This window comes from Pseudorasbora parva, chromosome 14 (assembly GCF_024679245.1).
Source record: "Pseudorasbora parva isolate DD20220531a chromosome 14, ASM2467924v1, whole genome shotgun sequence".
Taxonomy (NCBI): Eukaryota; Metazoa; Chordata; class Actinopteri; order Cypriniformes; family Gobionidae; genus Pseudorasbora; species Pseudorasbora parva.
In genome coordinates, this window is record NC_090185.1 from 36,742,053 (window position 1) to 36,761,179 (window position 19,127).

General features: G+C 38.4%; 1 protein-coding gene across 3 annotated transcripts in view; it reads left to right on the forward strand.

The window, feature by feature from the left end:
- Nucleotides 1–19,127, forward strand: part of tasora (transcription activation suppressor a) — a 69,102-nt gene that overhangs the window by 12,145 nt on the left and 37,830 nt on the right. For 2 of the 3 annotated variants that reach the window (XM_067416334.1, XM_067416335.1), the window contains exons 2-4: nt 10,146–10,291; nt 17,542–17,634; nt 17,716–17,788. In XM_067416334.1, the coding sequence (XP_067272435.1) occupies nt 10,146–10,291; nt 17,542–17,634; nt 17,716–17,788 (312 nt within the window). Of the gene's footprint in view, nt 1–10,145; nt 10,292–13,636; nt 13,655–17,541; nt 17,635–17,715; nt 17,789–19,127 lie in introns of those variants that run through there. The other variant, XM_067416336.1, reaches the window with a different exon arrangement.

Genomic DNA, 19,127 nt, shown 5'->3' on the forward strand with positions numbered 1-19,127 from the left:
CCAACTCAGTTTTTTAAACCTGAGGTCTATCGCTCTTGCAAGCCTGAAAGGGACGTGCTTACTACTCAAGATGGGCCGCCAGAATATTGTTTCCGCTCATCATAGGCCCAGCCCCAGGCCTGATATTAGAAGCGCCTGTGGAATAAAATTGAAGCGAGGCGAGGGTTAGATTTCTAGTTCACCCTCGGGGAGGAGACCCATCACTGAAGCTAACTGTGTGACTTTGTTTGTGATGCATCACCTCACTCAAATTCTTCTTCTGGGAGTCCTGCCTCTATTGCGCCTCAACGGAGGTGCTGAAAAGTTTGGAGGGTGAAATTGGTGAATCGAGGAGTGCTCTTTTCTCTCTTCCCGATATCAACCAAGTTCAATCACCGATGTCTCTCCGTGGCTAGATATGTGGTGCTGCGCAGTTCAATCACTGCATCAGGATAAACTCATTGAGATCCCTCAGCAGATCTACCTAGTGTTCAACGCAGCATCAGCCTGACCCGCTGCCGTATATGCCCTGTCCTTTACGAGAGATGACGTATTGAGAGGCTTAGATGTCAGGGTTGGATCTCTGTGTAGATGCCTACCCATGCGAGAGAGTTCTCAAACTTCCCATCAATCAGTGGCATCAACACATACCCATATTCCCCTATCCGCCGCGTGAATATGGGCTCTCCCATGCCCTCTCGTTCTTCGTGTGCAGATTGGGAAGGAAAGGAAAACTCACTGGAGCTGGAGGACTCTGGTCGAAGAGAAATCGATTGTCAAGCCGACCGTGAGCGATTGCTCCCCTAACGTGCGCTCTGTTACCTCTAACAGCTCCCCATATATGGGGCCAGGTGGCTGAGTGGATTCAGGATTTATTTATTTTTTAATTTTCATTTGTGATTCGATAGTAGTTTCATATGCCACGCTGAGGCGTTTTCCCAAACCGTCCTAGGAAGCAGTGCAAGTTCCTTTCGAAAGGGAACTACAGAAAACACACCGACTCCTACTGAAAACCAACCTATTCTGCACCGCGCCAACGCAGAGCCTGGCAAATGAATCCCTCTCGTGATGTAATATGACATAATGCTAAAAAAACGGTTTTACTAGCAGTCAGCTAAGTGGTCACTTTATCTACTACATTTTATTTTTTTTACATTTTAAATCCTGCATTAACTTTTCAAATGGTATTTTCTTACAAGGTTAAATATTAATTTTGAGAATTGTTTTACCTGCAATATGCCCTTTTAAATTAAGAAAGTTATCAACAGATCAAAGTTTTCAGCTGACAACACCCATCGGTTTCCCGTGGAACTCACTTGCAAAATTAAAGGGAAAAAAGCATTTTTTGTATGGGTTTTGATGGATTCTTTGTTTTAAATAAAGAAAACAAACAAATAAAGAACACACTTAAACCGTGTTTTTAAAGATTTATCAATGCATTCTCCCTTGTCAAATTACCACCAGAGTACCATTGGCAAGTCCAAATAAGATGGAGAAAGATTGAGCTGTCATGCATTCATTCATTCAGTTGTGCATTAACTAATCCATTTTTGTACGATGTTGCATTTCAAATAGCTGTCAATGAGAGTACTTATTTCTAAGTAAGCAATGGATGTGTAGTTTTTTTCGTTAGCTTTAAGGTTTCCAAACATGGGTATGAGTGGATTTTGATGGATTCTTTGTTTTAGCCACTTCTGCTGCATCCAAAATGTCCTAAAGAATTTTTATGGCGGTTGGCTTAAAGCTTAGGGGTTAGTCTCAAGATGGGTGCAGGGCAGAAATTGAAAGTCCTGTCCTTCCTGTTCTTGAGTTGTCTGTCAATTGTCCCAGCATCCTTATCTGATGGTGTTGGACATTTGTTTGTTGTACTCCAAGATGTAGCAAACATTTCTCCACTGTTGCTGTCAGAGAGGAGCCCTGCCATAAACTGGGGCTTGGATTGTGCTATTGACTGGGGAATTCACAGGGAATTGAATGGATGGTTGTAGTTTGCTATTGGTTGATCACATGTGAGAGACGGGCTGCTCCATAATCATATTGGCCTGTGGTCAGCCTGTGGGATCGCTGATGCAAGATATTATCGCGCACAATGGATAAATAGATCACCTTGCAACAGTGCGAGTGTTTCACTTGCATGTGTACGAACTGCAATTTAAGAGCATGAGTACAAATTAAATGTCTTAAAAGGTTTAACAAAATATCTAAATGATAATTTTAAGAGGTCTTCAATTTGGGGATGATGAAACGGTGATGCACCCTAATGTGATTATTAAACTTCAGAAGTTGATTTGATTAAATAACACCAAGAAACATGATTCTGCACATTTACTCTCTGACAGTAGGTGGCACTTATGGAACAGTTGTGTTTTTATTAACTTTAACGAAGAACAATAACTGCTGTGAGTGTGACACATGTAGCTAAGCTGTAGTTAACACTTTAACTAAAACCCAGAACATGACTACCAGGCCAATTATGAATGTAATTTGGTCGTGAAAGCTGGTCTACCAATTAAGGGTGTGCACAAATATTAGAATATTCTAACTGTAATTAATATTCGAAAGCTAAAAATACTATACGAATTTTACTGCGTTGATTTGCTGGCTGTAAATGCAGTGAATCCATGAATCCCTCTAAATCTCGCAGTTATAACTAAATCCACTCGGTGGCGCTGTGGAGCGGGTAAGCCCATCTGTACTCCAAATGAGTACGAGATTACTTATGATAGCAAAATGATCACGAGACAAATGCTTGCTTTCAGTTTCGTCGAAGGTTTAAGAACAGAAAACAAAGGGCCTCACTTAAACTTCACTTAACCGTTATGTTTGTCTCCACAACATCTGCCAGTGGCATGTTTTCTCACCCGATAAAATCATCATCCAATAATATTATTGTCTCTTTCAACTTGAAACTGAGAATGAATACAAACACGACAACCATATACCGAATCGTGTGTGTGTGTGTACGTTCTGCACAATAACATGGCACGCTCTGATTTATTAAGTGTTTTTTCCGCTCCCGCTGCTTAAGCTTATAATGCTTTGGTTCTTTAGGCATATATTTTTTTGCACATACTGTTTAATGTTTTAAAACCTTAAGATATAACATAAGCATGTTGTGTACATTGCCTAATCATAAGCTTGTTCAGAAATGATGACGACATGTTGAAAAAACACGTCAATTTTTTTCAAAATGCCTAATTTAAATAAACGAATATTAAAAGTTTCTATTTTTATGAGCCAAAAAATTTGAAAACAATATTTTGGGAAAATGCCCATCCCTATAACCAATAGGTGTTTAAAGCTGTGTCATACAGTTCTGTAGACTAGACACTATTGGATAATTCTTATAACTGACATCTCTCTGGGCCAATCGGAATCTTAGCTCACTTGCGTCAGAATCTTGAAGCACACAGCGTCAACTGAGCTCGTCATTGAATGAGATACCACGCGAGTCTGACGGATGGAAGTAAGCAAGCTTACGCTGCATTCACACTGGGCGTAGGCGTTAACGCTTGACGGAGGGCGTGGCTGAAGCTGGGTGCTGACGCGATCGTCATAGTGACAACAGCCAATCACATTAACTTGCCGCTTGGACCAAAACACAACACAAAAAAGCGCCTTTTTTGGTTGTATGTGCGAGTGCGATTGCCCGTGTAGTTGTTGTCAGCGCACTGCACAGGTGCACGAAGCTGTTAAGTACATTAAATCCCGAAAAAGCGCCGACAGCGGGAAGAATATCACGTAGTGGTCCAGGAGCTGCGTCTGGATTTTTAACGGTCTATGGTCTGGATGGTTCACGGAGCAGTAATGAACGCAATTGGCTAGCGTCTGCTGTAGGATATTTGCATACGGCGATCTGATTGGATGACGCCTGCGCTGGCGCTTGAAAAGTTGAGAATTCTTCAACTTCTGCCGCTTGCAACGCGAGTGAAGCGACACGACGGAACCCACAATTCAGTTCGGCAACGGATGATGTCACCCATTCAAAGTAAATGGAAGCGTTAACGCCTACGCCCCGTGTGAATGCGGCGTTAGTGTTCAATCCAAGCATGGGCGTAGATTACGGGACGTGTCCCCTGCACTTTTAATAAAGTGTACTTTCATCCTCCGCACGTTTACTGGGTCTCCCCGATCCTAGTCGACCCGCTCCGAGCGGGATATGAACCGGCGTTACCTGCGCGAGGGCGGGCAAGTTAACAGGGACGCTAAAGAGAGCTTTCTCTACCTCGATTGCGCGCTTCTTGAGGTCACAATCAATACATGATAAATACATCAAGATTTAAATTCAGAGACAAAAAATAATCTATGCATGACCTGTCATTTTATTCGTATCTAAATATGAGGAGGGCGCTCTCACAGAAAGTCCAAAAGCGGATTCGTAGAAACTTTGTCACTGGAGCTGCAGCTGAAGGAAAACTGCTCTCAGCTCTCCCGTCTCTGCAGGACATCTACATCAAACGATGCACAGGCAGAGCTACAAAAATCATCAAGGACATTAATCACCCGGCCAACCCCCACTTCACCCGGCTGCCTTCTGGTAAGCGCTTCCGTAGCCTGATGGCCAAAACTGAGAGACTCAGGAGGAGTTTCTTCCCACAGGCCATCAGACTCCTGAACGCTGTCACTTAAATACATGTGACTTCACCTCACTTCAGTATTAACAAACTCACATACTGATATTGCACTGCACTTTATTCTTGTGTTTCATGTAACTACTCATTATAATGCTGTTTGCACATTACACTCCTGCACTTCTGTTATCCACAGATTTATTTTTATAGTCTCCAGTTTACTTTATCTCACTTATTTTATTCCACATCTCTTATTTCTTTTACTTGATTTATTCATAATTCTACATATGTATATATATATAGCACCTTATCCTATTCCTATTTTATCCTATCCCTATTTTATAATTTATTGTGCTTTTTTTGTTAATTGTTATTTGCTGTCCATGGAGCGGACCTGTTTACATTTCACTGCCGGTTGTATTCTGTATAACTGTGTATGTGACAAATAAAACTCTTGAACTCTTGAACTCTTGAACTTGAACTCTTGTTATGAGTGATGAAACGTGACGACGACAATCAGACGATTGCGACGATATATATGCTTTATGTGTGTTTTTCAAGCCATCTCAATGTAGGCTATTTATTGACTATAAAGTAGGCCTATATCATATGAATAATGCAGTGCTAACCGACAGCTTTTGAAATGTTTATCTTCTGCTCACCAAAGCTGCATTTATTTAATCAAAAATACAGTTAAAACAGTAATATTGTGAAATACCATTACTAATGAAAGCAGCCTTTTTCTATGTGAATATAGTAAAGTGTAATTTATTCCTGTTATCAAAGCTGAATTTATCATCATTTCTCCACTCTTCAGTGTCACATGATCCTTCACTAATCATTCTCATATGATGATTTTATAATCAAGAAACATTTTTGATTATTATCAGTGTTGAAAACAGTCTTGCTGCTTAAAAATGTTGTGGAAACCATGATACATTTTATTTTTCAGGATTCTTTGATGAGAAGGTTCAATGGATAGCATTTATTAAATAAATTATCTTTTGTAATATTAAAAATATCACTTGTGATCAATTTAATGTAGCCTATGTCTAATCAACAAAAAGTATTAATTTCTCTCTTTTTTTCATTTTACCACAAATGTTTGAATGGTATGGTGGTTTCTGCAAAAATGATCAAAATGAAAAAAAGCAGCATAATCATGAGCAACAAAACTGTTTTCAACACTGATAATAATCATAAATGTTTGTTGAGCATCAAATCCTAATATGAGAATGATTAGTGACACTGAAGACTGGAGAAATGATGATAAATTCAGCTTTGATCACAGAAATAAATGACACTTTACTATATATTAATTTAGCGAACAGATGATGTACATCAGAAAATTATTTCATTGTATTACGTTTTTTACTGCATTTTTAATTAAATAAATTATATATATATATATATATATATATCAGGGATGGAAATTAATTTTTTTGTCCACCGGCCACTGTGGCTGGTGGATTTCAAAATCTACCAGCCACTCAATGTTTTTACCAGCCACTTTCTTGTTTTTAACCGACAATGTGTAACTGCACGTGAAAATTAATACTACAAGCTCTACAATACTTAAGCTGTTTATTTAATCTCAAAACTTAATGAAATACTGACATTTTTTCACTCTTATACACACACAAACCATGAACTGATATACATTTCATTAAATGAGTAGGGCTCTATGTTCTCTCTCTTTTTTTTTTTTTTTTAACCTGGATGTGGCATTTGGATGATTCTTTTATGGCTTCCAGTTTTAGGTTTTTAGTACCAACAATGAAACTACTAGTTTTGGCATCTTCTGAAGCGTGTTGACGACATACCGAGCAGAACATTGTCAGTAGGGATGCATCGAAATAAAAATTATTGGCTGAAACCGAAGCACTAAAATAAATTATGCCAATTATCCATTGGATTTATGGCTAATGCTATGACTGTGTAACTTTACTAAAAATCAAGGCATTGCAATTGCATTAATTAATATTAAAGTTTCAAATAATAAATCAATTACAAATTATGCAAATATTTATTTAGCACATTGCAACATCAAACAGTATAAAATAAAATTCAAAGTAAAATGTTTAACTTGATCTCACTCATGTGTGTATTAAATAATAATGTACAGGTCTACTAGCCTACAGAAATGTAATAAAGTAATCAAATGTAAAATAACTGCATATTTAACTGTTTAAATGAAAGATTATTCCTTTTTAAACTTACAAAAGCTATTCAATCAAGAGCAGTGAGTGATGTCCTTATCGTTTGTTTGACATTAAACATAGCAGTAAAAGCTACTGCCCCTTTAAGACCTAATAGAGGGATATGCGTCATCTTTCACGACTGTATAAAGTTCACTTAAGGCATATTCAGACTATGTCTGCTAGAATTCTCATCAAGATGAACATGTTGGCATACTTTTTGTGAGTTTGTCCGTTTAAGCACAAGACTTGAAAGAGAACTCAATATTTGCACGCTGTGAGACGGGTGCGCGCTTCCGGATGACAGTGACAGCTTCTCTCAGTGCGCGCGAGTTATTATGGTTATTATTCGCGTCTTCTGGCACTACATCCGGGTAATGACGGCGAAAACATCTGGTCATATTCGGACATGCATAGTGCGGCCGCACCTACCCGCCACGGTGGCCGGTAGGTGAAGCGAGTTTACCCGCCACAACGCAAAATCACCCGCATTTGGCTGGTGGCGGGTGCTAATTTCCATCCCTGATATATATATATTACCTTTTTTACTCTGAGGAGTTTGCAGGTCTGTATTTGTTGTTTGTAGATTTTCAAATAAAAAACTATTTTAAAGTTTTTCAGCGTGTGCATGAGTCAACACTTTCAGCTTATTTGAAGAAAACGTGATAATCGGGATAATTTGGGTCACTTTAATCAGGATATAAAATGTTCACACCGTTACATTCCTAATTCATTTAAATACTCTCCTCACATAAATTTTGCATCTGAAAGGGAAACTCCTGCCAATGCATATGCAATAATATCGCCGCAAAAACAAATTCCACACCCTTTCAAACACTAATGTTTCTCTGCATGTCTTTAGTAAATCCTGACAGTAGTTTTTTTTACACCAATAGAGGGTTTGCAGTGGCACAAGCTGTTAGTTCATCTGGCCCTGAGAGTTTAAGATCCAGCTGTTGACACACTGTTAGACTCTGTGGTTCAACCATGTAAATAAAAAAACCCTGATGGTTTTGCAATACGATTACATTATGTTGATAGAGGTAATCATTTAAATTAGAGAAATTAAAACTGTTCAAGGATTCTGCAAGGTGTTCTATAATGCCTGGCTCACACTACAGGAGTTTTAGGCCGATTTACGCCCGATTTTCCCCTCCCGAGACTCTTTTCCAGGACTCGATCGGTTCCGATGTTCGCCGCAGATTATCTGGTAATGTGAGGCGTTCACAGATCAAATCTTGCACCTCCCGATCTGCTCTCACGCAAATCGGGCTCGCCCCGATCATATCAAACATGTTTGGTTATTATCGGGATGAGTAAGATTGTAATAACGTCAGTACTGTCACAATAGCCAATAGGGAAACAAGTCTACGACGAGAGAGACATTTTGAAATGGTGACCGCGAGTTGAGTTGTCGTAGTTTGCAGAGAGAGAGAGAGAGAGAGAGAGAGAGAGAGAGAGAATGAATATTAGCATTTCTTGCTTTTCATTTGACAGCACAAATCTACACTGTAACAGGTGACGATCGCTTTTGAACTAGGCAGCGGTAAACATCATAACGGTAAACATTCTGGCACACTAGTGTGACATAGCGCTCGTGCAGGGTTCGCCTAAAATACTTAGAAATAAGAAAACAATAAATGACATTCGTCTGAACGCTCCTTCACTTTATTCTCGGTCACACATGTAATAACCAGCCTAAAAAACCCGCTACACTCCAGTACAAAAAGTGCGCATGCTCCACCTTTATACGACAAGCCCTGAAGGGAAAAATACATTGCGCACACACACACACACACACACACACACACACACACACACACAAACAACGAGTGCCAGAACGACAGCATCAAATAAGGTCAATAAAATCACCTCCATTTCTCGTTGAAGAACTGAATGAGCCCGTATCCCCAACCATTGCCTAATCCACACGGGTTTATTCTTACGCTTTTGGGGCCTCATTCATGAAACTTTCGTAAATATATATGCGCAAATTCTGAGTAATTTGCGCGTACAATGGACCTTCACGAAAACTCTGCTTCAGATTCACAAACGATGCGTTAGTTAAACGTGTGTATGTTAATGAATTCCAAACATGTGTAAATAGGATGCGCTTGCGCACTCATTCATAATTAGCATAATCCCGCTCATGAGTTACATCTGCAAATGACATGGCCAGCAATGCAGTGGACTCTTCTGGACTTCTTTCTCAGGTTTGGCTCCAGGATAAATGCTAAAGAAAGTTATTAGCCTTAAGACTAGCAGTAAATATTAAATTATCGTGTGTCCACCAAAGCATGTTTTAGCCAGCTAAACACCTGGTGCTCTTCTGAAACCGGCCAGCTGGTGGCGCTTGAAAACGCTTTGCAAGGGCAGCATTTTTCCAGCTGAGATACTTTGGTAGCTATGATGATGAATATCCATGGCAGTAATGTGTTACAAGTATCTCATTTTGAAGAATATAGTGAATACTGAATTTAGAAATACTGAATTTAGAAAAGCAGTGTTAACTTCTCTATTATTGTTGTCCGGTTGGTGTACAAGTAGGATGATTAGTCGGCATAGTTTTTGTCCCGCCCCTCCTCCACTGTGATTGGACGGCCTGGTAAAAAAATGACAGTGACAAGTGCTGCCTATTATGCAACGTTAAACAGTACAAACAAAACAAAACGACAAATATGGGGCAAATCAACTCTTGAAATATGATGGTAGGCCTGCCATACATAGTGCATCAAAATGCAATGTCATCAGTTTGCCTAAATTATAACAGAGCGTTCAAATGTTTTACGCACCATTTACTCGCGGTAGGGAGCAGGTGTACATTTATTTCGTACCAACTAACATTCTGAAAATACGAACCATTTTTGTGAATCCGAAAATTTACGTCAGAGCGGCTTTACGAACGATTTACACACAGATTCGTTCTGCTCGTGTTTCATGAATGAGGCCCTTGGTTTTTCTCACAACAATGATCATTATTGATACAGCAAGTTTTCATGCTACAGTAGGCCTATTCATTTTGTTTTCCCGCTTACGATCTGCTGCGTAGATCACGTGACGCACTTCCTCTGGCACGATAATCGTAATAATATTTTGTAGTGTGTGATGCTCCTCGATTTTCAAATCTTGTAGTGTTGCGCATGTTTAAGATTTGAGGGAAGAAAATCTGCAAAGATTCTCCTGAAGTGCGTGCTGCAACCAGTTTTTTCAATCTGATAGGATTTTAAAACTCCTGTAGTGTGAGCCAGGCATAAACCGCTGAAAACTCATCAATGGTGCTACATTACAAATCAAATCATGTGTCATTTATCTGCTATATTCTCCATATTTAAACAACGCTACTTTCAGGGGAGAGAGATTGTAGCTGTATTGTGATGGTTTTGTCCTCTGTTCACAGCTCTATTTCAGCATGTGTCTACAGACTCCAGGGAGTTTTCTGACATCCTGCAGATCCTCACCTCCAGTTACAAGGACTCTTCCTCCACGGGGACGTTTGTGTACTCCAAACCTCGTCTCGTCCACAGCGAACCGTTGGAGAAAGACGTGAGCACACCACTCATTTACTAGCTTTATATTTTACTTCATGTGTACTGTAATGTTTGCAGACATGGATTCCTTTTCTCTAAAGGCTGCAAAATATAATTAAAGGACAACTCCGGTGAGAAATGACCCTAGGGGTAATTAACAGATGGTTACCCAGTAGATCGTTCTCTGGGATGCGTTTTCATGAAAATCGAATGTAAAGAGTTTTATCTCTAAAAACAGATTAGCTTATAACGCTTGTCTATGGGGCACAGAGTTAGTAAGGGATAATGTACACCCAGCCGGTTGTTATATTCATATTTAAAACTTTATAAAGGAAATTAGAAGACAGTACATTACGCTTTTATGGACAGCAGCCATCTTGGAAAGCGCTGTTCTAAGTGATGAACTGTGACTTGAAAACTCATATGGTCCGTTGTTTCCGGAAGAAAGCCCTGAACGCAACAGAGAAAATAAATAAATAAAAATAAAAATGTCCATGCAATTAGATTGCACAAACTTAATTCCTATCGACCAGCTCACTTAGCACAGCGTTCGTTGCTCGACTAGTCGAGGCTGTTTTCCAAGATGGCTGCTGTCTTTGAACGCGTAACGTACTCCCTGCGTCCCAATTCGCATACTATCCATCCTAAATAGTTTTCGAAAATAGAATTGGTATGTCCCAAATCGTAGTATGTTGAAAAGAGTATTCCAAAGATTCCCGGATGGTTTACTACTTCTGGTCCGAATTCGAAGTGCGGATCGATGGGCACTCTAACAGCTGATATTGCCCACAACCCATTGCGAGTTGGACGAGGATTCGATTAGAACTACAAACGCGGATAAAAAGCGTTAAAAAACTACAAACATGACGGATGTGCGAGTTTGACGGTTAAGTAGAGAAGTTTAGATAAAGGGGTTTGAGTGACCCTATCAATATTTAACCTGACAAAAATATATTTATTCAGTGTTGTCACATTATATTTCACCCGCAGCAGCATTGAGAACTTTTGAAATGACACGTTTGGCCATTAACTTTTAAATGCATCATTATATTTAAACTGCAAACACATGAGGAGAGTCTCTGACCCACAAAGACCCACACATGGCAGATTAACGAGCGGCTACATTTCTCTCCGATACGGTGGGAGATTAAACTGAATGTGGAGGATTTGAACTGTGACGAATCTGACGATGATTGACAGGGCAGATAAACGGTGACGGGATGCACGTTACGAAGCGACAGAGTCCGTTAAAGATGGTGAAGTAGTATGTCCCGAACTTTGCATACTTTTCTCCTACACACTCAAAAGTATATACTTTTTCTTCACAAAAAGAGTACATACTTGTAGGACGTAGTATAAGTAGGCGAATTGGGACGCCGTCACTGTGTTTATAAAGTGTCTTCTTATTAAACTGTTTGTACTCTTACTAAGTTCTCAATGCTTCGGTTTGCATGTAGGGACCCTCATTATGCTACCGTGTTAGTGTGAGGCTATTTTGAGCCTTGTTAGTGTTATTAACTAGCGATTTAATTTCACCACCCTGTGCCCCATAGACAAGCGTTATAGGCTAATCTGTATTTAGAGATAAAACTCTTTACATTCGATTTTCATGAAAACGCATCCCAGAGAACGATCTACTCGCTAACCATCTGTTAATTACCCCTAGGGCCATTTCTCACCGGAGTTGTCCTTTAAGCATAATTAGTTTGAACACCTTAATAAAGAATAATCGTGTAGATTGTTTGTCTCCAAATCAGTTTGTGTTGCGTCTAACAGTAGAAGCTTAGCTTGATACACTTCCAGGTTTGATAAGAAAACAAGCCTGTTGTAAGTGTGAAGTGTTTTTTTCTGTTCTGTGCTCAAGGTCAGCACACACAATCCTAACAAGAGAGGAGTTATCACACAAGACTCAACAGTAAAGATGTTTTGCTAGGCCAGTAGTGCAGATTTTTGCTTGCTTTGCCATTGCCGTTTATAGGTGCATAATTTTTAACCTGTTAACTGTCACCAGCTGTTCGAGCACCGATCTAAACAAAATATACAACATTATATTCTGTGGGCCATGAAACTTTTGTGTGAAATTATCAAAAATGCTGGCGGAGGCAACTTTTTCTTAACGCTGATAGGAAAAGAGTCGAGACGACACTCAGGAGATGATACAAATGAAATCAGCTTTAAAAATGAAAGTATATAAAAGGTGTACTGAAATGTGAACAAAAAAAAATGTGTACAAAAATGCATATTTTATATAGTGTGGTCAAAATAAATTGTCGTGTTTTCAGTTAAACGCATTATAAAATATTTAACGCAACTAACACGGCATCAATGTTTTCTGTCATCCTTTGGCTAGCAGAAAATGATTATATGATCACAGTCACTCTTCTTATTCATGCAAAACAATCTTTTGCGCTTGAACAAACAATAACACAGAAATATACCAAAATGGCTGTTTTGTCGAGCATTGTCTTAAATGTGTTAACTTATGTCTTAAATAAACTTAAAGAGTGATGAGAATGAGATGCTTGTGAAAGCTGTTCAGATCCGACTGGCAGCGTCAGGGCTTCAAGTCTTTAATAATTCTATAAACTATAATACTGATATGCCAACATTGTCGCTCTATGATAAATTAAAATAAGCTGATAACATCACTGTTCTCTCCAGTACGACTGTACAGCCAAATCTAATTTTGTCGCAATATTATCCTGTTTGACACTGTGAAGCTGCTTTGACACAATCGTCATTGTAAAATCTTGTAAAATCTTGTCGCTTATCTATTTTCTAGAAATACCTGATATTAACCTGACTTTTAATTAATTAATTGGTGTTAGAAATAGCTCATATGAAAAGCTAAAACCCTCCCAAATGATGTTTAATGCACTGAAATAAATTATTTTCACAGAAAAAATATCATTTAATCAATACAGAAAGGTCAAATTTTGGCAAGACAAAAGTTTTGTCGCCTATACAGAAATTGAACAAATTTACTGCAAATACAAAAATATGTCAGCAAATTAAGTTGTGGTGCTGTGAGATCCAAATTTAATATCTTGTATGACTTCCATGAGCTTGAAGGACTGCATCCATGCGGTTTGGCAAGGATTCATACAATTTATTGATGAAGTTATCAGGAATAGCTAAGAAAGCAGTCTTGCATGCCTCCCAGAGTTCATCAATATTCTTTGGTTTCGTCTTCCATGCGTCCTCTTTCATCCTACCCCACATATGCTCAATGATGTTCATGTCTGGTGGCTGGGCTGGCCACTCCTGGAGCATCTTGATCTTCTTCGCCTTGAGGAACTTTGATGTGGAGATGGAAGTATGCGATGGAGCATCGTCCTGCTGCAGAATTTGCCCTCTTTTATGGTTGGGAATATAAGAGGTAGCTAAGATTTCTTGGTATTTTAGACTATTGATGTTGCCTTCCACCCTGCAGATCTCTCGCACACCCCCATACTGGATGTAACCCCAGACCATGATTTTTCCGCCACCAAACTTCAATGTTTTCTGGGTGAATCTCTGATCCATTCTGGCTCCAGTTGGTCTCCTGCAATATTTGCGGCGACTGTGGTGTAATTCAACAGAAGATTCATCTGAAAAATCCACCTTCTGCCACTTTTCCAGCATCCATCCTTTTAGCAGGCTGTGGGCCTTGGCAAATGCCACACGGTTTTTCAATTGTCTTTTGTTTAGTGCTGGCTTCTGGGCACTGATTCGATCATGGAGGCCCTTTCGAGACAGAATCCGACAAACTGTTCTGGTTGACACAGGGACTTCAGGTGACCAGGTCTCGTGGAGCTCTGCTGCAGTGGAAAATGGGCTGGCCTTGGATTTTCGAGCCAACAAACGGTCCTCTCGAGCAGTTGTCTTGTGGGGTCTGCCTGACCTGGGCTTGTCAAAAACGTCTCCAGTCTCTTCAAATCTTTTTTTAATCCTCTGTACTTGACGCTGAGACACATTGAAGGTGTCTGCCACATCAGCAGTGGATCTGGTCTTCAGCCTCTTGGTAATCAAAACTTTAGTCTCAGGGTGAATCTTAGGCATGTTTGCAGAGGTCTAGTTGCAGTTGATGTGAAGGTCTAGCGTACTGGGGTTCTTTTTATACACACTTGAGACCTAATTGATCCATTATTAGTCACAGGTGAAGCTCATATGACAAGGTGACAACACTTATGTCTTTGCAAAAATTGACTCAATGGGCTTTACCAAGCTGTGAATATTAGAATACTTTTTGAAAGTTTAGTTTTTCACTGAAACATTATCACAAAAGCTGGTGGGATTAAAATGAGCCATTTCTTGTAAAAATATATTGATTAGAAATATATTTCAGCGGCACTTTAGGTCAATTTGTACACAAGCGACAAGACTTTTGTCAGGGACTGTATATGTAATTTATTATTTATGCAGTGCAGACTGTTTGATAACTTTATTACATTTCTGTATATTTTCTACCTGTTGGACAGACCACAGGTATAATAGGTTCTTTTATAAAGTTCACTCAAATTAAGTTATTTTTTAAAGCCGAATATCTATCATTTAATGTTTAAAAAAATACATCAGTAGCAGTATTAATAAAAATAATAATAATAATTAATTATATAGCGCTTTTTTAGACACCCTTTACCATTTTAGACAAAGCGCGTTACATAGAAGGGGGAATCTCCTCAACCACCACCAATGTGCAGCATCCACTTGAATGATGCGACGGCAGCCATTTTGTGCCAGATCGCCCACCGCACACCAGCTGATTGGTGGAGAGGAGACCGAGTGATGAAGCCAATCAGGATATGGGGATTATTAGGAGGCCATGATACAGGGTCCAATGGGCAAATTTGGCCAGGATGCCGGGGTTACACCCCTACTCTTTATCGAAAGGACATCCTGGGATTTTTAACGACTACAGTGAGTCGGGACCTCGGTTTAACGTCTCATCCAAAGGACGGTATTAGTATCAGAGATACTGGCCTTCATTCATAAAAAGATGCCTTTACAACAAATATTTAAAATCTTTACGTTGTTTCTACATTTTAATTTGCAGTGCAACTGAAATGATTATAATATAAAAATATTAAAAACACTGATGTTTATAACTGCAATTAATTACAGAAATAAATGTGCGATTTAATTAGTTAAAAAAATAATCGATTGACAGTGTCAATATCAAAGGAACGGTAGTTGATATCCGGCAAAGGTTTAAAGTATCGTGTCCTGTCCAAATAAAAAACGGTTTCACAGAATTATTTTTTGAGTGTTTACCTTATTTGTGATCATTAAATATGAGAGCGGGAAAAAAAGCAATAAAAAGTCCGGAAAGTGTCACTGAACATTTAACAGGCTATGTATTCTGGTAGAATTTGAATATACTTTTTGTTACAAAACATTAGATTTTCTTTTCAAGACAAACAATTCATCACAAAAATAAAGCACTTTAATACAGTGTTTCATGTGCCGCTATGTCAAGGCTCCCTTTACATCTGGCATTAAAAGGAATAGTTTACCCTAAAATTTCTTAATTATTTGCTCACCCCATGGCCATCCAAGATGTGACGTGTGATGTGATTTTAAAGTCCATATTTAGGCAGCTTCAAAGGGCTCCACGTGACCCCAGTCGGCAACTAAGGGCTGTTTCGTCGTCTAGCAAAACAATCAGTCAATTTAAGGAAAAAATTATATATTACTTTACTGCAAATTCTCATCTTGGTCCAGCTCTGTGAAGTATGTTCAAGAGAGGTTTGTATAAAATGTATAAAAAAAGTATGTATTAATGTCATTTTTCTTTTGCTGAGAAAAGAAAGTCATATACATCTTGGATGACCTTGGGGTGAGTGAATAATCAGGAAATTTTGGTAAACTATAGCATCATTTTCCAAGCGGATTGTCTGGCTATGACTAGATTTTCACTATCACTATGTGTGACTGCATTGTGATCAGATTATTGAAACCACATTCAGAGCTGGTCAGGGACGAATACTCAGCTAATCTGTTATTTGCATACAGATATATGTCACTTTGACAGACTGGCTTGTGAATGTTCTATCTTGTTGTTTTAATTGTCTCTTTTCCTGGAAAACCTGGAAAATTAATTAAACATTTTCTAGAATTGTGATATATAAACTCACAATTGCAAGTTATAAAGTCCAATTCTGAGGAAAAAAGATTGAGTTTATATCACAATTATGTAAACTGGCAATTGTGAGAGAGTCCGAATAAGCGAGATAAAAAAGTCCTCACGTCCAAAAAAAAGTCCAAACCCAAACGATACCCAACTCTAGGATAATCCTGCGGGATTGGTAAAGAGGTGGAACTCTACGCATCCCCCCCCCCCTTTTTTAAGAAGAGAAAGAACAACAAAATCATCCTCACTGCTTAAAGAGTAAATTGTAATTGTTTTTAGGATGACGAATGTGAAAACGCATATGAAAATTTCGGACTCAGTGTGCAAAGACCTTTAGAGAGCAATATTTGACACAATCCTTTTATTCCCATCACAGTTAAACTGAAAATGATCACTGAAAGAGTGTGAACCCTAATATGTACCTGTATTCCAGTCGCATTTGCTGACTGAATATAAACATTAACACAGAGACTTGCTATAAAAGACTTGCTTCATTGAAAGATTTCATCAAACCTTAAAAAAAGTGTGTTTATTTACATTGTAAAAAATGTTATGTGCTATTTACTTAAAAAAAAAAAAATGATGGCAACAATATTATACATAATATTTTGGAGTAGATTTTAAGGCTTGGTTCTTTAATGCAATCTACCTGAATAAATCATGTAAATTCACCTAAATTATTTAGTCTTTGAAACAATTAATTTAATATTTTTAGTGAAATGTGCTTATTTATTTTTAATTGACTTTAAACGGGAATGAATTAGAGTGAATGGAAATGGCCTGTTTATATTTGACTTTGAGTTAAGTTGTACAATTAATAGCCTGTATGCTGCTCGCATAGCACAAGTAGAAACAAACCTGTTTCTACACTAGTATTAGCAAACTATTGCTCATTGAACAAAGCAGTAAACATAACTTTCAAATGTCAAACATAACTGAACATTACACATTATCAGATGTTTTCCTTCACTCAAAAGCACATTAAACAACACTTCATTTCAATATGATGCTGGTCATTTAGTGGCTTTTCTGAGGTAAATGTGAGTTGCATTTGTCTTCATATCCTCAATGTGAACAATTTCAGTATTAAAAGTCTGGATTGATCCTGGTATATGTAGTGCGTAAGTAATATTGTGATTGTTTTGAATGTGCAGTTCATGGAGAAGAGGAAGGAGCTCAAGCAGGACGGGCGTACGGAGAAAGAGCTGTCCGAATCATTCTGCTTCATGCTCTGTGAGGACCAAAAGGTACAGTACCTTCAGAACGATCTGCTAAACACATTTCTCATTCCTTAACTTAACTTGTGATGTGGTTTCCTCTGCTTGCAGATCTCAGTGTTGTGCGAGAAAGGTCTGTCTGTTGGAAGCAGCTGGATGAATATTTTGGGGAATCCAGCTAAAGGTGAAATCGCCAAACCTTCACACAACCTTCTAGATTTCATATCACAGATTCAGAGTTTTGATGGGAAAGGGATAAAAAACGAGTACTACACTGCAAAAAATGCTCTTCTTATTTAGTATTTTTTTTCTTGTTTCTAGTCTAAATATCTAAAAAAAAAAAAAAAAATCAAGATGCATTTACTAGATAAGTTAAATGACGAGATATTTTTCCTTTAACCAAGTTAAAGAGTTTTGGCTTTAACCAAGAAAAATGATCTGCCAATGGGGTGAGAAAAATTATCTTATTTCTGAACAAGAAACAAGATTTCAATCAGAAATTAGATTATTTTTCTCACCCCATTGGCAGATCATTTTTCTTGTTTTAAGAAAAAAATTACTTTATTTTGATTTTATTTTTAAGAAAACAAGGAAAAATGTTTTGTCATGCATTTTGTCAATGCATCTTGATTTAAGAATTGTTAGATCTTTAGACTAAAAACAAGAGACTAAACAATTTAAATGTTTATATTCATTCATAAATAGTGTAATTTAAGTGTTTGTATACAATTCAGTACATGTTTACCTTCAATATTATAGGCTACAACTGACTCCCTTAGTTTACAGCATTAGTTTGTTTTCCTTGAGAAAATTTGCCATGTTTTGTACATGATATACAGTGAGGGAAATAAGTATTTGAACACCCTGCTATTTTGCAAGTTCTCCCACTTGGAAATTATGGAGGGGTCTGAAATTGTCATCGTAGGTGCATGTCCACTGTGAGAGATATAATCACACACACAAAAAATCCCAATATAGGATTTTTTAACTATTTATTTGTATGATACAGCTGCAAACAAGTATTTGAACATCTGTCTATCAGCTAGAATTCTGACCCTCAAAGACCTGTTACTCTGCCTTTAAAATGTCCACCTTCCACTTCATTTGTTATCCTAAATTAGATGCACCTGTTTGAGGTGTTAGCTGCGTAAAGACACTTGTCCACCCCATACAATCAGTAAGAATCCAACTACTAACATGGTCAAGACCAAAGAGCTGTCCAAAGACACTAGAGACAAAATTGTAAACCTCCACAAGGCTGGAAAGGGCTACGGGGAACTTGCCAAGCAGCTTGGTAAAAAAAGGTCCACTGTTGGAGCAATCATTAGAAAATGGAAGAAGCTAAACATGACTGTCAATCTCCCTCGGACTGGGGCTCCATGCAAGATCTCACCTCGTGGGGTCTCAATGATCTCCAGGTGAGAAATCTGCCCAGAACTACACAGGAGGAGCTTGTCAATGACCTGAAAAGAGCTGGGACCACCGTTTCCAAGGTTACTGTTGGTAATACACTAAGATGTCAT